Source organism: Atractosteus spatula, chromosome 27 (assembly GCF_055471065.1).
Source record: "Atractosteus spatula isolate fAtrSpa1 chromosome 27, fAtrSpa1.hap1, whole genome shotgun sequence".
NCBI lineage: Eukaryota > Metazoa > Chordata > Actinopteri > Semionotiformes > Lepisosteidae > Atractosteus > Atractosteus spatula.
In genome coordinates this window covers 9,700,150-9,724,358 of record NC_142732.1, presented here as the reverse complement: position 1 = coordinate 9,724,358, position 24,209 = coordinate 9,700,150, and the positions used below count along the sequence as shown (strand labels likewise).

Below are 24,209 nucleotides of genomic sequence, written 5' to 3'. Positions count from 1 at the left end.
GATGTTTGTGCCCGTGGGTTATGTAATGCCCTTTAGGGATCCTTCTGGATGAAAAGTGCTAAATAAATATGGGGGTATTATATGAATGCCTTTAAATGCATTGTTATGGTATTGTAAATGGGTTGATATTAATTCTCTCTTCAGTATTTTTGAAAGTTTTTACTGCTGGTAAAATGCAGCAAGAAAGGGATGGAATTTACAATCGATTAAGAGACTTTTGGAAGTCTGTCTTTCCAGCCCTGTAAAACTCAGGATCACACTTTATTTTATAGCAAAACCCCCTTTCCTCAGCACTTAAGAACAGTGGTAATGATAACCATACTGTTTGCTATGTGGAGTAATTATTCAGAATGTCTATTTTAATAATTTAATTCATTAGGTCGCGTTAATCTAGTTGCTGCTGCAATAAAACATTGGCCATTGCCTTCTGATTATAAGTTCTGGGCACATTTTTATCTCTATTGTTGTTACCAGTCGCTGTAATTGTTCAGAGTAATATACCTTTTTTTTAATTGGCTTTAAATTAAAAAAAATCAGGTTTTCCTGGTCAGGTTTGAGTAATACAAACAGGAAAAATCCAGCCAATGTCTTTTCATGTGAGAGAATCACGTGAAATTCTAGCAACTAAGAGCAGGAAGGTGACCTGTGCCATTGCCAGCTACCTTTGTAATCTCTGAAAATTGTACCTTAATACAGCTGTCATCCGTATTGTTGTGGATGGCTATGTACAATGTGAGTCAGTGGTTTTAAACACGACATTCTGAACTGGAGAGTTCATTGAGAATATTAATGAGAGTATTAAAGAGAGAGAGTATTAAAGTAAATGTGACATCAGAGATCATTTTCTTAGCCAAGATTATTATAGCCATTATGCAAAAGAAAGAAGGGGATATTATCTTAAGTCTGAATCAAAGCTGCTTGATGCAACTTAAAAAAACTGCCTTCCAGACTACTAATCAAACAGAACCTTCCATGTCATAGACAAGCCTCATTGTCATCTGAAAAACAAATTAAGATGGGTAAGTGTATGAGAAAGCATTCAAGTCCTCAAAGGGTTAATAGCACCTGATCTTTTCAAACCTGTAATCAACATTTTTTGCTCTCTTGGCTTTGTAAGTGTTCTGTATAGTTCAAGTCTCTGATATTGAACTGCTTTTTTCCTCTATTGGTACTACTTTGTGTCTTCTAACATTTGCCAGTTTTATTCTATGTGAATGTGCCTTCTCGATTCAGCTTCTGGTTTCTGGGTTTCTACTTTTTATTTCTCTGTTTTCTTACTTTGCATGCTCTTGTATACTTTAATTAAAAAAGGGAAAAGAAGAAAGCAATGTCTGGCAAACCTCTTGTAACGACATCCTCCTTGCACTATTTTGTGACCTTTCTCTCTACTCCTTGTTGTTGTAATAAATATTTATCTTGGCATAGCAGAAACTCGTGCCCTGTTGCTTTTTCCTTCTTTCACCCCTTGAGAATCCAAATCAGAAATGGAGAACAGGTTTTCTGTGTCTAGAAGGCACAGTGGCTTTCTATAGGGGCTCCTTGTCAATTTCACAAATTGCCCGTTTGTGCAGATGTGTGTGTGCGTGCGGCTCGTCCCAAGCAATTATAGAATGCCCCACTGAGTCAGGTCAGCTCACCTTGGTAGAGAGAGGAGAAATAAGCAGCAAAAGTCTCAATGCCCCCTCGCTTGTTGGTACTGATATTAGCACTTCTTGTTTGTGGAGGTTTTTTTTTAAATTTACATTAAATTCCCATTTATCGGCATCCTAATCGGAGGTTGCAGATTAGATTGCATGATCGCATGAGTTTCACACAGATAACACTATTATGACCAGGGTGTAAACCAGTCCCATTTCAGTGGTCGAATTCTTGTGGTTGTGGTAAGTGGCAGCAAACATCTTTACTCCAGTGACCCTGAGTTGATTTTCCAGCGTGACCGGATTTTTATTCGAGAAGCATTTGGCTGCTGGTTTGAGGCGCCAGTTAGCAATTCGAAATCACGCTCTGAGGTTAAATAAGCTTTCTCCAAAACTCCTTTATTGTTTATTATTTTCTTCGCATTGCTAATAATCTGAGTTTAATTTGATCATACACAAACAGACTCCTTCCCCTCGGCTTGTGACAGTATAGCGGAACCAGAACTGCTGCATTTACAAAGAGTGGAAAAGCGATGACGCATTCACTTTTCTGCGGTGTTCTGGCTATGCTAGGCTTTGCACGACTCGAGGGGACTCGGCCTGTTGTTGCAGTTGAAGACAGAAGCAGGATCTTGAGGTCTTACTTATTGCCCGCCATGTTGATAAGTCGCATCTCTCTCCGTTTCTGGCTTGGTGAACCTGGTTTCCGAAGTGTCTATATCATGTGGAGGCTGGACCAGCACTGCCTGTGTGAGATGGATGTGGGCTGAGGGGGCAGGCAGAAGGGAGCAGATATTGGTGTGTGTGTGTGTGACCTACGAAACAACAGTGCTGTCTGTTGATATTAACACCGATAATCAGTGTTAATCAAAACTAATTGAATTTCATTTACATATTTGTCACCGGAAGGCAGGTTTTGAAACTGATCAAAAAGATTTTTCCAGTTCAGGTTTTCCCAGTTCTGGACTTAAGGGTTCACTTTTGGATCAGATTCTTCCCTTATCTGCTCCAAATTATTCAGCCTTTTTAAGTCATCTCAGCTTCCAGAACGTGAATTCTTCTAATGCTACGCTAAGCATTGGAGGTTTTAAAATGCAGGATGAAGTTGGTTGCCATTTGGATTATAGCTGGGGGACATCAGCGGGATAGCGGGGCTGAAACTGGGGGATAGAACCCACTCACCTGCACAGACAACAACGACCACTGGTATTAAACGCCCTTCCCAATGGGCTGGTCTTCCAGTGGGCGGTTCTGATGTGCAGTACCAGGAATACTGTCACAGGGTGACGGAAACAGCTGAGGCATGAAGATCCTCCAGTCCATAGTATAGCACTAGCTAAACAGGCTGTTTTCTTCCTCAGTGCAATCGGAAAGTGGAAAAGCCATTTAGATTCAGCTATTTCACAGATAATTCTCTTAGATTCAGCCATACTTGCTTGTACAACTAGATCTGTCTTGGGGTTTGGGAAGAAAGGTAATGTGAAAAGTTCCACTTTGAAGACGAACTAGTTGTCAATAATCTGTCAGATTCACTGGTGGTTATTTCTAATCCTTGTTCCTCTGCTCTGTCAGTAGGTCTTTGAGTAATCGGTTGTGTGGGAAACAATTCTCACCTTGTCAACAGTCCCTCTAATTGCTGCAGAGATAATTTTTTTATTAATTGAAATAGCTTAGCCATTTTCATTCTTCTAATTATAGTCCTCGTTAAATCATGTTAGTTATTTAGGTGTCAGTTAATTCCCATTAAAACTCTTAGGTTATATGTTAAAAGCTTATATAGTAATATACTGCAGGTGCAAATGTAGTTTTTCAGAATCTGTAATAGGTAAGTGAAAATTTAATTACAGTTAAAGCTGAAATGTATTATCCACAATAAACCAATTTCTAATTCCATGCTATACCCAGTCCACTTAATGCACAAGGAATCAGTGATTACGGCCTTGTTTTATTGCCTTAATTATTAATTAAAATCTCAGTGCATGATTTCTAGCACTGTTAAGATCAAGCCCTGACCTTTCATTAGGTTTGTTAATTTTTTTAGTATTTTTGTTTACTGTTTTGCAGTCCTCCGTATTCCCAGTACCACTCCAGAGTTGCCTTTATTGGATTGGAATATTGGAGGGTTCGGAGGGCACTGTTTAGTGAACAAGGCAGGGCAGGACCGTGGAACCACGAGTCCGTGTCAGTCGCACACCGGCGAACTCTCGGGAAGGTAGGGCAAGCCAGAGAGAGGCCTGGAGTTGAGGTTTCCAGGCAGGAAAGATGAGGAGGCAGGGTTCTCAGTCCCAGCAAGACAACACAGCTTCCTTTGTATTGGAAATATTAATGCAAACAACAGGCTCCCAGTTGTCCAGAACACCTGATTCATATAGGCTTTTGTTCCTGTTTTCTATTACTCAACATGTGACAGCATCTTTAATTCCTATCAAGGAGCTGCCAGCAGGATATTTTCCAACTAAAGCCACTGCTTATGTTGGAATTATAAAGGGATATTCAGGTTTGGGAGATGTACAAATGCCTGTAGTCCTTTTTCCACTCATTACCTTTTAAAAAGTAATAATTTTGCATTGTTTCGTGGTAGATATGCGGATCAGGTTAAAATTGACAACCTCAGATTCTGCTTGGACTATCGTCATAATACAGTATTTCAGTTAAATTGGTCTAGTGTATTTGGAGGAAAAGAAAGAAAATAGTCAGATACAGTTTGGTTGCCAAACCATGTGACCAATTAGCTTCATTCACTGGTGGCGAATAATTGCTTTTACTGCTCTATGACATTTCTTAAACATCCATTTTAAGTATGTAAAATGTTCCTTACATATAGGTTTACCATACAATTGATTGGCTCATATTGCCCATATTTTCTCCCATAGTGACTGAATAAAATTGGTAGAGAAATTACAAATCTAACGTACATTTTGTACAGTCAATGGTGATGACATTTGTTTTACACAAAATCCAACATTGCCAGCACAACACACCAATCCATTTTTCTTGTATGTCCTCAGGTTGTGGGCATGAAAGGACGAAGCACAACAATGTTCATAGCTGCATATTTACAAAAGAGTTTTGAATATAATCCACCATCGAATATGGCTTCCTTGCCAATAAGCACTTTCAGTCAGATGTTTCTACAAAGATCTTTGCCAATATACAATATGGATATTTTCCTTAAATGTTTAGACATCCATTTTGGATTGGGCCATGTGAAGTGTCATGAATTGGAGAAAGACCACAAAATCAATAAGATGGAAATCTACTGGAGTTCAGCTCCATTGGTACAGCGGCAAGGAGTTTGCTTTTCAAGGGAGAAAGTCACTGACGGCAGGGTGTGTCACTGCGCAGTGCCATCAACACGTTTGTGAAGTGTGAGGGCAGTAGCCACAATGGCTTGGGTTGTCTTTGTGGCCTCAAAACGAAATCCTTTCACGTTTGTCCTTTTAGGTAGCAGAAGGAAAGACATCCTTCAAAAGTACAGTGGGCTTGGAGCCATTCTGCGTTTGGTTGCCTGAAGACTAGATGTGACTGAGACAGGAAGGTGGAATAGCAACAGAAAAGAAACCACACACATCTAGCACTGCACTGCTACAGCAATGTCCTAAATCTGAAATGTTATTTGCCCAGCAGAGCAGCGGTTTTGATGACTGCAGTTCAGAACACAATGAAGCTAAAGGCCAGTGCAGCTCTCCAGGGGGGGTTCAGGGAGCATAGCTGTGTGCCAGTGGCTTGGCTGGGACTCGGGGCTCAGTGACGTAGCCCCCACACCCTTGCTCGCTGCCTGTCCTGCACACCTTCCTGTTTACAAAAGCAGGGTTTTATTCCAGTAAACAGCTTGTAGGCTCAGGATGAGAGCAAGTAAGTATACCTACCTAAGGGCTGTGCAGCTGTAGGTCTATGCAATAGGGGTCTACACATACATACTTCACTGCAAGAAGGCTGGTATATTCATTAAATCCCGCAGTAAGAAGCTGTCCTGTCATGCTTCAGAATAGGTTGCATCACTGCTGTAGGTAATTTTCCAGTCCTGTCAGCTCCACCTGACAAGTCCAGCTTCAGTAATGATATTCTCATTGGGAGAGCCTCCTCTTTGTTTGTTTGTTTATGCAGAGGGGGAAGATTTGAAGTTCGACCCCTTCGGAAACTTCGGCGGGGGTGGCTCCACTGTCAGCAGCCTCGCCAGCTATGATTGGTCAGACCGAGAGGAGCCGCCGGCCAGTCAGGGGAAGAAGCCGCAGTTTAGTTCAGAAGGCGGCAGCCGGCCTTCCTCTGTCATCCTGCACAGGAAGGAGACGTCCTTCGGGAGCTCGGAGAACATCACCATGACAACCGTCGCCAAGGTCACCACCTTCCCCCCGGATGAGGCCGTCCCTAGAGACGACAAGTTCGAGGCCTTTGCGCAATTTGGGTCCGGCCCCAAGCTGCCCGAGGATGACGACTTTGGGGATTTTGCCAGCACCGTCTCGGAGAAGGCCGACTCCCCGCCCGCCCCGGTGGACCCTGGCGCCGATGGACCGCAGAACCTGACCGGAGAAGCTGCCGACGAATTTGGTGCCTTCCAGGGAGATAAACCCAAGTTCGGCAAGTTTGACTTCCTCAAGGCCAGCTCCCAGGCCAAAGTGAAATCCAGTGAGGAGATGATCAAGAGTGAACTGGCAACCTTTGACCTCTCCGTGCAGGGTGAGTGGCCTGTGTTTCAAAACCACGCTGATTCCTCTCCATTGCTGTCTCTGTGGTGCTCGTTTCTGTCTTGCTGTAAAATCTGCTTTTCTTCTGTCTCTGGTCTGTAGCCTTTTACTTTGCTGGTGTACATGTGGTAACTGTTTGTAAGAAAAGAAAAGAACACTGTTTATGTAGACCTTGTATACCTCCACATTGACAATAGAAACAATCAGAAGTTTTGTGTGTATATAAATGTACCTGAAATTAAGATAGTATAGAATACCTAGCCTATTCAAAACAAAGGTTAAACCAAGACTTTGGAGTATCTTCATAAAATAGCTAGATTAAAATCACTTTTTAACAAAATGTTTAGTCGGTGGGCGCAGGGTACATCTATACCTCAAACACAAGGCTCCACAGAGTTTGTGAGTCGTCTTTAGAAGTTACCAGGTACAGAACAGCAGATGGCACTCTGTGGACTGCTGGCAAGACAGAGATAGATCAACAGAGTTTCTTAGGAGCTGAGTGCTAGAATTATCTAATTCTGCAGCTCCTTTTTGTCATCATAGATCTACTCACTTAGATTATATTAGCCACTGAATATGGTATAAGCTAAATGCTGATTCTTTCTTAAAACACAGGCTGATAAAGTTTTTTTTTTAATGAATTATTTTAGATTTTTAAATTCTTGGCATCTAACCACCATTCATCCATCTGGCTTTGTGCACTTGAGAGGCATAATTGCTTGGTTCAGTCTGTAATCTTCAGATTTTCTCGGATGCCGTTTTGTCGCCTGTGGCTGTGTTGCTCTGTCTCCCCAGTAATAAATGTGCTGTCTGTAATCGACTCAGCTTGGCAATGGAAATAATTTCACTGCAGGTGTACATATATGTAAAATTTTAAATGGTAGAAAAGAACTGTAATTGCTTTTTTAAATCCACAAAAATCTGTCTAAGCAGATAGACCCTTGTTGTAATCACACAACAGCTGCTGCTGGCTTTTAGACAAGGGCTCTGAGGTCCAGCCTCACATGGCTGTGCAGCGCGATTCCAGTCACCTCCATGCCTGTGCCGTCTCCGTTTTGCTCAGGCTCACACAAGAGGAGCCTCAGTCTTGGCGATAAAGAGATCGGGCGCTCCACCCCGTCCCCCGCCCCCGAGCAGCTGTTCCGGGATCGCTCCAGCACGCTGAGCGAGAAGCCTGCCCTGCCGGTCATCCGCGACAAGTACAAGGACCTCACCGGGGAGGTGGAGGTGAGGAAGGGGGGGGCTTCCCCTCGAGCCGGAGCACGGGGATTCCTCTAGCTCCGAGGCTCTCAGCCAGCCGTCTCGGAGTAACGAAGAAAAAGCGGGCTTTTACCTTTTGCCTTTGGAGCTGCTCCTTTTGATGGTCTTAATCCCAAGATGCTCATGATGCTGCCCAGACAGAAGCTTGTGCTCTGTCATGGTACATTCTTATACGCTGTCCATTCATCAAGGCCGAAAGAGAAAAGGCTAGAAAAAAAGGAACCTTAACCTTTAGCGGGGTCTGAAACTCATTTTGCCTTGTTCGTAGATTGTTAAAAGCTGAGGTTTGCCGATGCGATGTCTCCTGAACAAATTCAGTTAAATCTTATTGATGTTCACCAACTGGGATATTTCAGGGCACATCTGGATGAGGTTCTGGTGGAATCCATTAGCTAGAAGAAACCTTAGGCACAAAATTGGCCAAAGGGAGTCCCCTTGCTTCTGACCTCTCTTTCTTAACTTTATGGGTTGTTTTTATTTCAGGAAAGTGAACGCTATGCTTACGAATGGCAGAGATGTTTGGAAAGTGCCCTGCAGGTAAGCAGACACCTGCTTTGCTATGAGATCTGTGTGTCACTGTACCCGTCGCACAACAAGCAGATAAAACATTGCTTTGTAGAGGAATAGTGTTTGAAATGCAAGGCGAAGGGGTAATCGTTTTCTTTTCACACAGTTGAACAATTTTACATTTTCCCTGTACAAATTCCTGTATGTATATAATGTGTACATTTATAACACCATAACAAGCTGGGGCGACTGGCTTTTGTGAATCAACTTCCTCTGGATTTCTGTGCGCAGGTCATCAACAAAGCCAACAACACTCTGAACAGCATCAGCAGCTCGGCGGTCTGCACTGAGGTCATCCAGTCTGCCCAGGGGATGGAGTACCTGCTTGGTGAGAGAGCCCAGAGACAGAGTAGCGTCGCGTTGAGAGCAGCCATTTATATTCATCCCATCATCTGTAACCAAGCACATGAGGCTTGAGGCTTGTGAACCTGTCTGGTCTTATGTTTACCTGGATGGAAGACCTCTTAGCTGCTGGAAGAGTAGGGGCCAGTAGGGGGTGCTCACCCTGTGGTTTGTGTGGGTGCTAATGCCCCAGTATAGTAACAGGACACTATACCGTGAAATAGGCGCTGTCCTTCGGATGAGACGTAAATCGGAGGTCCTGACTCTCTGTGATCATTAAAAATCCCAGGGCGTTTCTCAAAAAGATCAGGGGTGTTACCCCGGTGTCCTGGCCAAATTTCCCCCTGGCCTTTGCCAGTCATGGCCTCCTAATAATCCCCATCTCTGAACTGGCTTCATCACTCTGCTCTCCTCCCCACTGAGAGCTGGTGTGTGGGGAGAGTACTGGTGCATCATCCAGGTGGTGGTGGAGGGGATCCCCATTACCTGTAAAGCGCTTTGAGTGGAGTGTCCAGAAAAGCGCTATATAAGTGTAAGAAATTATGATAACTATTGCTATAGCAGCGGAAATAAGGCACGACAGGGAAGTCAGGCCTGCACACACTGCTGCGCTTCCCTCTGCTGAGCTCTGCCCTTGGCATTTGTGTGACGTGTTTAGGCTCTCTGCGCCAGAGCTGTTGATCTGAGAAACTGGCAAAGTCCCTGATGGCTTTTCTCTTGTCTCGGCTCCCGCTGCAGGCGTGGTGGAGGTGTACCGCGTGGCCAGGCGGGTGGAGCTGGGGATCAAGGCCACGGCAGTGTGCTCCGAGAAGCTGCAGCAGCTCCTCAAGGACATCAGCCGCGTCTGGAACAACCTGATGGGCTTCATGTCGCTCGCCAACGTGACGGTAAGGTCCCTGGGGTGGGAGGGCAGAGGGTGGGGGGAGAAGAGCTGCTGGAGGCAAGTGGTATAGTAACACAGAGAGCAGGTACAACTGTACGACCATCTGCTGAGACTTCACATTTTTCCTATCAATCAATAGGTGAGGAAATAGCCCTTTCCAACTCGAACGCTAACAATAGTGTGCTAGACAAAATGTGTCTTTTTAATTTTGGAATTAATTCCAAAGCTGCGTTCATTAGCTTACATCACCAGTAAAGACAAGTTAGCCTGTTCCAGAGAGGTGGCCAGGCTTCACAGATGAGGTGGCGCTGTTCCTTTCTCTCTCCAGGCTTTAACCTCTCGCTTACTTTGGTAACTCCTGGCTCATCCTTCTGAAACATGGCAGAAGTTTTGTTTTGGCTTATGCGTAGCAGCTTAATACATTTTCAGATCTGCAGAAATATTTTAACTTCTTCTGCAGGAGAAAGTGTTGCAGGGACTCATGTCCCACTTAGGGTGTCTCCCCTCACCCCCTGTGCCTGCTGGGTTAGACTTTGGTTCACTCTCAGAGTTTAAATGGATTACTTTTATAAAGAGATGGAACATGCTTGGAAGCTTTCTTTTAAAACCCCATGTGAACCCAATTGCTTCTTGTTTTGCTATTTTTTTGGGCAGCCGGACGAGAGCTCCTTGGATTTCTCTTCCTGTATCCTGCGGCACGGCATCAAAAATGCCAAGGAGCTGGCCTGCGGTGTGTGCCTGCTGAACGTGGACTCGCGGAGCAAGGTGAGAGCACCCCAGCGCCTGCAGCCATAGTCCTGTCCATAAGCACGCCACTCCTGCACCCCGGATGAGCAACAGGATAAGGAAAGCTGTCGTTTATCCTTCAAAATCGTGGTTTTCACAAATGTCTTAAATAATAATTTGAGTCTTTTCATACCTTTTTTTAGATTAACAAGTAAACAAATACTGCAGCAGTTTACCATGTTCAGATATAAAATAACCCTAGCTTAGACACAATTTTTTTTAAATTTAATTGCCTTACATGCAGTGATTACAGTTGCCAGTTGTGATGAGACACTGATTTGGCCTGGCAAAAAATCCCAGATTAATGTTTTTTTTTTGGTTTTGGAGGCTTTGCAGAAAAAAGAAGGCAGAACTGTTGGACGGCTCTTTAAAAAAGTATGGAGGGGTGACGCCTGTCTAATAATCCTGTTACAGCTCTGATCTCGGGGGGGGGGTGGTCTGAGCAGAGGGTTGCGGAAGGGAAGTGCTGAAGGCAGAGGAGCACAAAAACGACCAGATCTGCTCTTTCAACAGCTTTTTTATCAGTACTGCGTGAGGGATAGACAGCTCGTAGCTGTGTGCTGCAGATTCAATAAAACGGATTGTTCTTGGCCAGTCCTGTGGAGATTAATGAAATAAGTCAGCATTCAGATTAATCAAAGGCTTATGTTTGTTTTTTGAAAATTTCTGCTTCAGTTGCTTTGTTGTGCTTGTTTCAGAGCAACTGGGACTCCCCTTTGTATGGTTAAGGTCTCCCAGGGTTGGAGTGAGCTGATCGCGTGCAGCTCGTTGCTAGGCTAAGCCACAGTAAAGCCACAAATAAACGCTCGGCCAGCTGGGTCAAAGTTTTGATCACACCCGGTCCCACCCTGAGAGTGGAGAGCCGGACAAGCAAAGTGACTGGCATGAGTGACTGTCCAGAAAATAAGAAAAACAGGTACAGATGCCTTCTCAGCGTGTTTTGCTGGTGTGTTTGCAAGGTGGACTGTGGCAGTCACCGGGGTGATCCAGGCGACAGGACTGGAAGAGGCAGCATGCGAAAGGCAGACCTGTTTTTTTTGTGCTCCCTGCTCTCTGTGCCGGCTGTTGCATGGGGGATCTGACAGGGGGGAGAAGCAGCTTAGTGGACTGATTACAAGAACCAGAACTCGTACGCCACACTATTCACCCTTACCTTTCACCCTCACGCCCCAGCACGTCGGCGCAGGAACGTGGCACGGTTCACGGCGGCTGTGCGTCTCTGCATGCTGCAGTGTCATCCAACCTGCAGTTCAAACCGAAACGCGCATGTTCGTTACTGCAATGGGAAGCAGGATATTATTAGTGTTTCCGTTTTCCAGTATTTGTGCTCCTCAAGGAAACTTGTTTTTCAGGGTTTTCACAGAGTTCTCAAAAAAACCTTCTTTCCTTCAGTATAAAGTGTATTGATGCTCTTTCTTAGCTGCACTCCCCTGCTTTGTCTTATGAGTAGTAATTTTTAGAAGCAATAGTTTCCAATTTGTTAGAGCTTTATTTTAAAGTTTATAGTTCAGTAAACAAAGCTACAGCTTTACTTGTGACTGGCCCCACATTGTTTCAATAAATATCTCAAAACCAAGAAACTTAATAATAAAATGTGATTACGTTTTGAATTTTCCCATGAAGTTGAACACATGGGGTGTTCAGCAAATCTAATGCCATAGCATGTGGTTTGCCCACTTCAGGGTTTCTTTTTTTCTTGAACTCTAGTATACAAGCATTTTATTTCTTCCTCAGCTAGTGTTTAGATGTGCATAGTGTATATGCTGTTACTGCAAACCAAACGGTAAAATGCTTTAAGTCAGATGAGTTTAAGTGGAGCTGCTGGGAGTGGGTTAAATATACACAGCATGCAGGTCAGGTAGGGAAAGTAGTGAAACTGATGTGATCTGACCCTTGTGTGGTGTGGTGTTTTTCCTGAGTCGGGGGGTGCACACCCATTTGCTTGCAGTAGGGGTGTTTTACCTTTGTTGGTCAGTTAAAAGAGAAAGCCAGCAGCCATGGGCTTAATTATATTGCCTTACGATTTGCCCTACATCTTAAACTGTTGCCCAGTGCATTTGCAAACAGTACGATGTGCGTGGGGCTCTTCGTTCTCAGTGTTCATTGTCCACCTGCCTGACCCCCCCCCATGGGCAAGTTGTGGGTGAAGCTGTGAAACTGCAACATGGGTTTAATAGCCCGTGGGATTATTGATCAGAGTCGCTTGTAAACTCTGCTCAAGGATCGATGAGGGAAAGCACTCGGTGGCTGTGATGTTGAGTCGAAAGCCGGCCTTGTCTCGTAATGAGCAGAGCTGTGGTGTTTCTAGCTCACAATGGAATTGGCTTTCGTTAAGTTAAAAAGAGGTCAACCATAAACACAGAAAATGAAGAGCCCAATGGATGTAGCTTCACTTGTGTAGGTGCTGAGAGTGGTGGTCTTCAGTGTAGGGGCTGCAGGACGGATTGGTAACTGCGTTATTTCCTGGGAAGCTGTGTGATTAAATGTGTAGAAGGTCCTGCGGCTGGGGTGTGATCTCTGGGAGTCTTGGGGGGTGTCTGTTGTCTATTCCTTGCTTCTTACCCTTCTCTCCTGCTTTTCCTGCCAGTTGATTTTACCGTTCGAAAATGGAAAAAACGGGCAAATGAAAGCACTTTCCTATGGAATGTGTCTTTGAAATGCACATCATGGGAGCCCTTGAACGTTCTCGGTCTCTATCCCAGCAGTTCCCAGCCCTGGTCCCGGAGGAACACTGTGTTTCCTGGAGTTTTTGCTGGTTCTTCATCGCAGGGCTCAGGCCAATTGACTTTAATCTTCTACCTAGGGCACGTTTGTCAGTTTTTGCTTTCAAGCTCTTAAAAGGTCAAGTAGGATTTGTAGTTAGTGTCAACGCTGTGCCAGTTCCTGAGTTTCGGAGCTGCCCTCACCCAGGTGTGTTGCCAGAAATGCAAGTAGCTTGCCCTGGGCAAAAGGAAATAACACTTATTGTGGGCATGTCCCACCTGATCATCCACTGATCGGCTTGTAAGAGCTGTTTAGTCAGGCATCACAGCTGTGTCAAAGTTCTGCGTACTGAAGCTGTTGGAAGCAGTACCCCTGGGTTTGGGTGTTTTTGACATGCAGGACTGACCAATGAAACAGGTTAAATAAAATGGAAACAAGCAGGCAGAAGCATTAAAGTACCGATTATCACTGGAGATGATTGTTGCTCAGGTGTAGTGAGAACCAGTATCCTCAGTGTTCCTGCAGGATCAGGGCTGATCCCCTTCTCTGTCTGGCTAATGGAAGGCAAAGGGCGTGTGGGCTGGCGGGAGCATTAATTACAGGTTGCCGATTCCTGCTTCCTGCAAAGAAATGCTGACATTTCTTGTGCTACTTGCAGGCACGAGCAAAAGACAGTGACAGGAGGTTATGGGTAAATATGCCTTATTTTTTTTATCTTTATGAAGTTTTTCACACTAGTTTTTCTCTGTTACTGCCAGGAGCAGTGGGGTGGAATCTGCAGTGGCTTACACTCTGCATAAGGGGGCGCTGTGCTGGCCTGCACGTTTTCCCGACAGAGGTCTAGAGGAGAGGGGCCTGTAAGATGTGCACGCTGCTATTTTGTAAAGCTAGCTCACCTGAAGGGAGAGAGGCAATAACTAAAGACATTCAAAAAAGAGTAGCTGCACATTTCTAAAAAGAAATTTAGAAATGCTAGTAATTTTGTTTTGCCCTCCCAGTTTGGTATATTGAAAATAGGTGTCTTTCATGTGTCCGCTCACCAGCACAACCGCACCCAGGTGAGACTGAAGAAGTGCAGGCTGACTCCTACAACCGGCCCTCCTTTGAGACAGTCATCTTTTCGCAGATCACAGGCAGCACAGCCTCCAGCCCAAAATGTAGCGCTCAGGGAAGGCGCTGTCTGAATAATCCCACCCTACCCGCGCATCCATCCAGTCTGCTTTGGGGAATCCTATTCGCAGTTGCCTCTTAACGTGACCCAGGCTCAAACCCGTGCCACCTGAACCGTAGAGCCCAGGCAAAGGGCTTTACCAGTTGAGCCATTTGACAGGCCCCACATTTATTTTAAAGGGAAGCATGAGTGTCCTTCACAGTTAGCCGAAGTTCCGTTCAAGGCCTTCAAAAACTGTAGCTGATGGACATTTAAACTGCTGAGGTGTTTGAAGAGTAAATTACCATCTTTAGCAAATGTGCACCAGAGAACATGCCTTTTGTACAGCCTTCCCTCGTTATTCTCCTCTCTCCATGAATTGCAGGCCTTGGCATGTTATTATTTCACAGCAGCAGTGAAGGAGAGGCACAGAGGCAGAGCTGCACATGTGTCTGTAGTATAACCTGACAGAACTGGGGCTACTTTGTCTTCACACATAAAAAAGATATCTAGACTTGTGCTTTGCATATCTTCTGAATGCAATAGACATGTTTCAAATACTCGTCCCTGCTTCAGAAATGCTCTCGGCCAAAGCTCCTCTCTGAGGTCTGTCTGCTGTCTTGGCTAGTGTGGATGTTTGCATCAGGGCTCGGCGCATACAGTGTATTTATAAACGTATACCCTGGAGTTCAGTTACATTTGGGAGCTGCAGGAAACGGGATATAAATCGGAACAATGAGGCTTAAAGTGTCTGGGTAACGAGAAAAAGCGAAGTGTTTATTTTGAGGTTTTCAAAATATGTTTGCACAGTGTGTTGGAGCTCTGAGGCATTATTGTAAACCCCTTCATGTACAGTATATGGATGTTTATACCATGCTGTGCAACTGGTTTGCAAGTACCGAGGCAGGGAGTCTTTGATCTCCCAAAAAACGCACACAGTGACTATCGCCAGGAAAAGTAAAACCGTAGCAAGATGCTTGGATCACCGTGGAATTCTGAATTGTATACCCCCCCTTGCCCAGTGCGGCCAGTCCCCCCAGCCAATTGGCTGCAGCCGGGCCCCACAGGTGCTCACTGCAAGGGGTCTGCTCACAGTGACTCACTCCGCCTGCCTGCTCGGGCATGTGGGAGGACATGATTCATCTCGCATGACTCACTCCTGCCCGTCTTCACAGGGGAGAGAGAGCTCCACACACACACAAACACACTGATGAGCCTCTTGGTGTCAGTAATGTAGGGCGCTTGCTGTGCATTTCATAACACAGATATATGACATGGGTCTCCAGGTCTGTGCTTGGTTTATTAATGTAAATTGTGAACAGAGATCTTGGGGGGGGTCTGAAAGTATATCATTGTACTGTAGGTACAATAAAAGCAGCACCTAGTATTGGTCAAAAGATATTACCGAGGTTGGCACTCTCACTGTGTTTATGAGTTACGCCTTGCTGCAAGACCTTAATTCTGGAAATTAATTTTGTTTTTCCTCTTCTCCTCTCCCCTTAAAGGCTTTCAACTCGGAAACGGACAACTTTAAGCTTACGTATGGGGGTCACCAGTACCATGCCAGCTGTGCCAATTTCTGGATTAACTGCGTGGAGCCCAAACCGCCAGGCCTCATACTGCCAGACTTGCTCTGAGGCCCTGCTGCTGCCGCCGCCGCTATAGCAACCGACAGAGGGTAAACAGTGATGGAGAAACCACTCGGCCTGACCATGCACAGAGCCGCACTTAAGCCTATGAGTCTGGGGATCCCGTCATGCACTCAGAATAGCTCTTTTTCATTTGCTTTGCAGAGTGTTTATTAGCGGCCTTACCGTGGTGCTCCGAGAGAGCGCACCAATCACATTTATAGTCATGCATTTGATTTTTGCTGCCAGAAGTGCAAGTTTTTGATCAGATGTTACGAATGATTATTTATTGAAAAAATAAGCTACTGTGTATTGCACAAATGTATTTGGCGTAAAACAAGGGACAGAATGACAATGTAGGTAAATTAGGTCAGAAGCTGCTACAAAACAAATTGTGTAAAGACACTTTCAGTGAGAGACGATTTCTTAACCATGTGAGTCCTCTGTATTGAATAATTGCAATGTCTAATTATTGTATAATTACAAGTATATAATATAGCATTGAATTATGAAGACAGTTTAGCAGAGAGAAACCTTTTTCTCCATTTAAAGGGATAAGTTACCATAGGGTTGGCAAGAAGCAGCAATTTATTTTAAAGAGGTACTGCAGTATATAATGAAAACTAATGTAACTAATGTTGCCGATTCAGATTCGCTTAGGTCTTAAGATTTAGATGCATATCCTTATTCATCCCTTAGGCAAACTGCCCACTCAAAAGCAGGAATAACTATGTAGTCCCTGTGCCCAGAGGAAGTGTGCTGGACCTGCTGTCTCTCAATAGATTTCTTTTTTTGTCATTTTGTTATGGTGTCATAGTTTTAGCTTGAACATCTTACAGGGTTATGGCTGTGATTGAATGTACATTTTGGTGTAAAAAATCTGCTTTTTCCTGCTGAGAGTTTAACAGTACAAAACAATAATACTAATTGCATAATGTCCTATTAAAGTACCATTCTTAGATGCTGTTCTATATTAAAAGGCAGTAATGTTTAACAAGAATTACACAGAACACCTGCTGCCGTTCTTTGTTACGAAGCCTGTTGTGTTTGTTCTTGGCGTCGAACACTTTATTCAGAAGATATTTATGTTAGACACAGATATGGTGGAATTTCAAAGGCTTTTGTTTTATTGTTGTGCAGGCAGCTATCTGGAAAATTGATTTCCTCTTTCTTTTAAGTGGGAGTTTACGTAATACTTTGGAGGCTGCTGGCAGTATTTTGCAACTTGTCTCTTGGATATCATTTTTTATTGACTCAATTAGAATAGTCTTCTCTTTCTTATCAATTTCGTTTACGCAGGACTGACAAACAGGCTTTATCGGTGATTGTAGATTCTGATCTGGAGCAAAGAGCTCTGTGCGTTTGTCAGAACTGAATTTACTAATGTCCTCACTAGGATTGTAATTCCTTCGAAACCGTTTTGGCAATTTTTGAGAAGGATTTTGACAGGATTTCTGAGAATATATCATTTGGTTTATAAGAAAAGGTAATTTAACCCTTGAGCACTTACCCACTGTTTTTCACAATACCTATTAGTTTTGGGTCTGCTTTCGCTCCATGTCGCATTTGAACAGAGTAGGGAATAGTCAATAAAAACAGTGTAAGAGTCAATGGGTCCTCATGCCTATAGGAATACAGGTTCGTGTCTAAAGAGAGGGGAGACCAGAACAGGGAGATAAAAGATTAACTGAGGAATTCCCCTGGTCCAACAGCGTGCTCTGAGACAAACCAATGTCTCAGACGTAGGGTAATTATGACAGGGTAATTCAGACAGGTTGCTTAACTCTTTCTATTTTGCATTTTGGTGAAAGTGGATACATGGTCAGACTGTCTTTTGCCATGTTATGCAATATAAAAGCATGTCTGAAAAAAGGTATAAATATCATGTTGTGACAGCAGCTCATGTGCATGTTAAATTTCAGTGTTCTTGTCTTTGTAGCATGCTTTTATTTTTTTAGTCTTTTAGATGACGAAAAGACTCGCGTAGCGTCGCAAACGAGCGCAGCCTTTCGAACCGGCGTGCCAGGCTGCCGGTGCTAGCGCACGTTAGAGCCTGTGCACTGGCCCGTCAGTAACCATCATCCACGAGTACCTTCTTGAGAGCAACCCCGGCCGCAAGCACACGGGGTCGGATCGAGGGCCAGCTTGGGTGGATATGACTCGGGTATACAGACTTCCATCTTCGCAAAAATAAACTCAGTGTTTTTTCAAACAAATCACACAGAACACATCACTCCAGCTCCCCAGTCTTTTATTCTGCGGGAAAAGAGAATTGCCAACGCCCTACTTGATTTCTGTATGGAAAGTAAATTCTGATTAATCTTCCAAAAATATAACCCTGATATATACAGTATATATATAGCTTTGAAATGACGAGATCACGCCTGCAAAGATTTACAGATCCAGGCCTCTGGTCCCCTGCCTGTTGAATTTGCCTCACCCTACTCGGTATTGTCAGTGTTAAAGACACCAGTGAGAAAATCTAACCCTGAGGAACGCGTTCTTCACTGTGTCCCATTGTCAAAACTACAGCGTTTCTTTTCATGCTTCGGTTTTCAATATCCTGTCCAGCCCTTCCAATAGCTCTCCGGGACAAGCTGGTCTTTTCACCGGAAATTAATATTTTTTCAATGAAGCCGTCTGTATTCCTATTCAACGCTCCAGACGGTGTGGTAAAGCGGCAAAAAAAAATCCACAGTTCACAAAGGGGTCTGTAGGGCTTTCTGATATTCTATACAATTAAAACTGTAACAGAAATACAGAGGTCTTGAAATTCTTGAAGCTTTGTGCGCTACGCTGCTTTCTGCTTCTCAAACCCCTGAAGAGTTTGGTTCACTGGACAGGTGTTTTACTACTCCAGCAGCAGTTACCAAGCCTATGTCTCTCCAGGTGCTGCGTGACAGCTTTCAGCGCAAAACTCTCCTAAGCATCCCAGATCAGCTTCCAATTTTTGTAAGCAGCATTCTTCCCATGGGAAATATCCCGAGACAAATAGTCCAGCTGATTTTTTTTAAGGCTGCCCTGACCTGTTCATTTATTTATGTTGGATCTCTGACTTGTGCTGCAAGCTGACCTTGAGAGCAGCCTGGTCGCTCTTTGTACGAATTATTTATTTGTTCACTTATTTTTGTACTCGAGTGGAAAGCAGTGGAAATTCCCCAGAGCTTGCCTTCCCTATCCGAGTCACGAGGCTGTAATTAGGAGTGGACATGGTTTAAAAACGGATCAGATTTCTATGGATGCAGAACCTTCCCCCACCAGTGCAACTCTGAACAATTATTCAGAATCAATTTTCTGCGAGTAGTTCGGAATATTTGACCAAGAACGGTTCATGCTTATTGATGTTGGGAGATTTTCTCGTTTTATTGTCATATTTTTTCAGTTGCGTGATGAGGTAGAAATGGCTATTTTAATTCACAACAGTTTTGCCTTTGGTTAGCAGCAGAACCTGAAGGCATGACAGTGTGTGACAAATCCCTTTTCTCTCCTGCCAAGTGAATCTGCTTCTTCCTTCTCAAATGCTGGTTTGTCATGGTGCTTTCTTGCAGTCGCTCATCAATTTTAATTACGAATCACTGAAGTCAGTGTTTCTTTCCATCCTGTTTAATTAGTCGATCAATCAGTCAGTGTTTAATATAGTGCCTTTAGCAATAAATTGCTTTAGAGCTCTTATGAATCAAGCAGTGCACCAGCATCCTTAAATTAAATAAAAACATAGCAAAGAGGAATTTTAAAACGAATTACTGGTATGGATAAAATAAGGTAAACATTTCTAAAACATTGTTTTAAAACACTGCAGCTGTTGGTGGTTCTCATTGATACTTTGGTAGATCATTCTGCAATTCAGTAAAAAAGCTGATTTTCATTTTCATGTCACATGCCCTTTGTTTTTAAGTTTTTGGAATTGCCAGACTCCTGACACTACTAGGGAGTGATGCACATGTATCTGACTATTGGAGTCCTTTAGGTGTTGGAGCACCTCTGCAGAAAATGTTTTCGTTTTCAAAAGCAAGCTCACTGCTCCAGCTCTCCTTTGCACGTAGGAGGATTGCTCTGATCCCAATCACTTTGTGGATTATGGCAGCCGATACTCATGGGAAAGGGGTGTCTGGTATAAGGATGTGTTGGAGAGTAATAACTTCTTCCAGGCATGCCATGAGGAAGGCCTGACGCAGGAAAGGGAGGGTCCATCTTGTGTCGGATTCATACCTGGTGTGCCAGGGAGGGAGCCATTAATCTCAGGCGGTCATTGGCAGACATTCAGGCATCGACAGGATTACGGTCTCATTGGGGACTCTTAATGGCTGTATTATAGGAGCTACTAACCATTAACTGAGGAATAATGTTGTGCAGGGAAAGAGTAGATATTTTTTTCTGGGAAAGTGGAATGTCTCATTGGTGGTGGTGGTGTACCCCTCACAGGTTATGACCCTGCTCTTTAGGGGGTATCAGAAGAATTAATTGGACTTTTTTTACTCTTCTGCCTAGATGAGTCACTGCTACTGCTTGTTAACATTTTGCTTTTGCGTAAATGTATTTTCTTTATATTGCATTTTTTGTTGAGCTGACTGATCAAGCAGCTGCAGAATTCAAGGAGCTTGAGGCATTGGCGTAGTAATATTTCTTTGGATGAATGGTCTGGAAGTCTCACTACCGAAAGGTTGTGATAAAGTCAGGCGCAAGAGAGGAGGAAGGCATTTCCTACCAGTGGAGTTTCTTTAACCTGGTGTCTCATATTAGCATTTTCCAGTAGATACACCAGACGGGTCGCAGTCTCGCTGCACTGCGTCACAAACACACAGTCCCTGTGCCCCCAGAGAAGTCATTTTAATAATTGCACCACTCTTGTGCAGCGCACTTAGTCCCCCACTGCATTAAAAAAGGTTGATTTTGGTTTGGCTACTTTTTGGATTTTGAGGAAAACGGAACAAATAAACGCTTCCCTGTTTTCGTACAGCAAGATGTGTGGCGAGGGCTGTCTGATTGACATAACTTGATCTTGCAGCACTGTGAGACAAGTTCAGTTAGCTGATGAACACCATGAGAAAGGCTTGCTGGCAGGGTGAGGGTGAATACACTGTGTGCAGTCGCTTCTTTCTCGGGGTTGGACTGCTGTGCTGTAGGCCTCTCGCCTCCGTGGCCAGTAGCCAACAATTGGTTTCTCACATGTTGCAACCGATTGCTGTGCCTCGGCTCTGAATCAGCGTTTATATTCATCGCCAACGGCTCTGCTGCCCTTGGTGACGGTTACCAAGGTTACTGTACTTTTCATTTGCTGTCGAGATTATTGTCATACAAAGTGCGTCTTAGGTTTTTTTTTTTGTGCGAGTAAGTGAGGACTGATCATTCTTGCAGGTCAAGTTTCAAGTTAGTTTAACCTCCTTAATTGCATTTTGCATGGGATTCAGCAAATCTACCTGGATTTACCTCCTGTGCTTCTCATTTGCATCTCGGGGTACCCTTAGGACTCTGTGTGTGTGCACATGTATACATTAACCAACAAGACATCAGTCATAGCATGAGAAAACTAGGCTCTTTCCCTGAATGCGTGTCCTCTTTGGCCAGAATATTAGGGAACAGCATTAGTAACAGTTTTGCCATGGTGTGTGCATTCTACATCCGTCTTATGAAGGCCAACTTTCAGAGTTGGAGTACTGGTACTTTTGAGAGCAAGTGCTTGCTATGACTGCAGTGGAACATAAATTTAAATATTAGCTCTGGCCTTTCCATAATGTAATCTCTCTCACTTATCTGCAGTCTTGCCATTCTGCCAGCCTTTCAGGTGATTTTCAGGTGGCATAGGGACTCTTGCATTTACAATGACCTTGTATTTCTTTTTTTGGGTTTTTTGGCAAACGCCACTTAATTGCTCCTCCTGAAAGCTCACCTTTCAGCACTGTGTGGTCTAGCTGCAATTTCTGGCTGTGCTGAAGATTAATATAATAGCAAAACAGCTGGTACTTCCAGTCTCTCGCCAAAGCCCAGCTTTTTTAATCCTTCGAACCCAAAATTCATCAGCCCAGGACATCTTTGTAGCTGCTATGGATAAGCACTGCACCAGAAATGCTGAAATCCTAGACCATGCTGAGTAGTTCTAAATGAGAACTTTCATATGAAGCTCTTTTTCTCCTTTCTCAGGGAACTGAAAATTTGTGCAGCGTGAAACTTCAAACATCCCGTCTCTGCCTTTGCATGTGAAGTGTTGTTTCTGGAGAGCTGGCTGTGAACGCAAGTTGTTTTATTGCTTTATTTTTAGAATATGGTGTTGTCTTCTGGAAAAAGGATGGTAGCTATGCTGAGTGTGTGTTCTCCAAGTTAAAGTGTGAACATGAATGAATAAGGAATACTGCTGGCGCCTCAGGTGGCAGGGCGACTCTTACCTGTGAAAACTGCATGAGTGTCAATAGGGCTGAAGAAGAACGGTTTTGATCAGGGAAATTAAAAACAACTTTGTTCTCTTTTTATTGCATTGCGGGACCACAGTCCCTCATGGAACACAACAGATGGGGCTGATTGGGGGCAGCTGTAAAATAATGGTGTTTCTCTCGAGTTAGCCGTTCTATAAAAAATATTTTTCCTTTTCTCAAGCAGCTGTGTTATTGCTTATTAGAGCTTAATTGATGCCCTTTATTTAACCACAGCATTAGCGTGTCTGGAGTGGGCCAGGTGATTTCAAGATACAATTAAAGCCCTACGTGGAGAGGGTGATAGTGTTATAAGTGTGGTGCTTCCATTATCTGTGTACCCTCGTTTGTGTTTAAAAAAAAAACATTAGCGCTGTCAGTCAGAGATCACTGGAAGTTAAGCAGCTGACACTAAGTTTTATTAAAGTACTTTTCAGAGTGGTTTCTTCTACCTCTGCTACTAGCTATGAAAGAATCAGGCATCCTCTTTTTTATCCAAAAATGATCATTCCATATCTTGATTTATTAAATTATTTTCTTTGCAAAGCGCTGTAGCAGCTTTTTTTTAAGGAGAAGCAAGCAAAATGCATTTTGTCATAGAAACCTTTCGAAACTGGAATTGCAATGACTGTCTTGGGAAAACTGGGTTGGGTGTGGGGTCTCTCTGTAGGCCTGGGATTTGATTTGCTACATGTTGCCGAAGACACTGCACTGGAGCAGATGGGTCTGTTTGTTTTGAGAATGCATTTTCAGCTTGCATTTCGAATTCGCAGTGGTGACCTGGCTATGCTGTTCTGGCACCGGCCTGCCTGTTCTAGCTCAGCGGGCCCAGACCAGGGCAGCCCTGTTGTGTCAGACCGGGGGGGGAAGAGCGCGCAAGGGCCAGGCCTTCGGTGGCAGCCCATCGTGGTGCCAGAACTCCAGTGGGGGCCCGTTAACTCGCGCGACCTGTTGGAACAGATAGGCACGTCCCCCTGAGTCCCAGCTGTCCTCGCCCCCTTTAGCCCACTGGGGTGGGCGGCTGTGCGGAGCTGCTGCAGTCGAGCGGTGAGGAGAGCGAACCCGTCTGCGCTATAATCCGGCTCCACAGGACTGTCTGCCTGCCCCACCGGTGCGCCGCTCCCTTGCTGTACCTCCATCTGTAAATACGCATTACTGGAATGACTGTCCTGGGCTGCTGATCATGTTTTTTTTCCCTTATCCTTTCCTGCTTTCTTTTCAGCGTTTCCTACTCAATGTATGAATTTACACTATCGCCCATCTCGCCATCTCCACTTTGTGAATCTATACCAACTATCACTTTGTGGTGTCTTTGTGAAAGGTTAAGATTCAATACTGTAATAAAAAAGATGTCCTGTTGCCCCATGGTGTTTGCCTGATGATTTTTCCAAGCTGATGCATCGCCAAGATGCCCCTTTGGTTTTTTTTTTGCAAGGGTGTTGCCTGTAAATGAAAAACACAGCAATGCTTTCCCTCTCCCTACCTGCATGCTACCTACTTTGGATTCCAGGTACTTGTATGTTGTTGATTCATATTTTCATCTATAAGAAATTGATACTGCATGTGCTATGACAGCATGCAAGCCCCAGCTGCTCTCTAATAGTCTATACTATGCACAACCTATTTAATGAAGTTCCTACAAATTTCTGTATACAGATGGAGAAAATTTAGTCACTGCAAATTAATCACGTTGATCCCACCACTGGGAAGACTTTCAAATCTGAAAGAGAATAAAAGATCAACAGTTTGGCTTCATTATGTATTCTGAAAGCAGATCAACTGGAGATGCAGCAATATTATCAGTCACTTACCAGCTTCAGCGGATCTGCAATTGTATTAGACAACCTATTAAGTTCTCAGCCATAATGGATTCTTATGATTACCATTTAATTTTTGTTGCTTTTTTGAGGGGTTATGAAATACAATTAACATATAAAGTGTCCTGGTGTTGGCCTGTAGATAATGGGATCTTAGAGGTAAGAAATTGCATACACGTTATTGCTGCATTGTATGTTATAGATTACATGAACAAACACACCCTCCTGAAACCTTTCTTATTTAAAAGCATTGGAATTAATCTTTTTTTACTTTGCTGCTCAAACACCAGCGAAGCTCCCTTCTCTACCCTGCATTTGTGTCCAGAGTGATAGCTGAAGCCTTAGAC

The 24,209-nt window shown here is 44.0% G+C and overlaps 1 protein-coding gene across 9 annotated transcripts in view; it reads left to right on the top strand.

Moving 5' to 3' along the window:
• synrg (synergin, gamma) overlaps window positions 1-23,404 on the top strand; it is a 52,558-nt gene extending 29,154 nt beyond the window's left edge. For 5 of the 9 annotated variants that reach the window (XM_088906923.1, XM_088906921.1, XM_088906920.1 and 2 more), the window contains 9 exons: window positions 5,745-6,314; window positions 7,386-7,549; window positions 8,066-8,119; window positions 8,381-8,477; window positions 9,230-9,378; window positions 10,029-10,139; window positions 10,488-10,535; window positions 13,522-13,554; window positions 15,519-23,404. In XM_088906923.1, coding sequence (XP_088763049.1) covers window positions 5,745-6,314; window positions 7,386-7,549; window positions 8,066-8,119; window positions 8,381-8,477; window positions 9,230-9,378; window positions 10,029-10,139; window positions 10,488-10,535; window positions 13,522-13,554; window positions 15,519-15,650 — 1,358 coding nt within the window. In that variant the 3' untranslated portion in view covers window positions 15,651-23,404. The remainder of the gene's footprint in view (window positions 1-5,744; window positions 6,315-7,385; window positions 7,550-8,065; window positions 8,120-8,380; window positions 8,478-9,229; window positions 9,379-10,028; window positions 10,140-10,487; window positions 10,536-13,521; window positions 13,555-15,518) is intronic. The other 4 variants (XM_088906924.1, XM_088906919.1, XM_088906918.1 and 1 more) reach the window with 2 other exon arrangements.
• The last annotated feature ends 805 nt before the right edge of the window (window positions 23,405-24,209 follow it).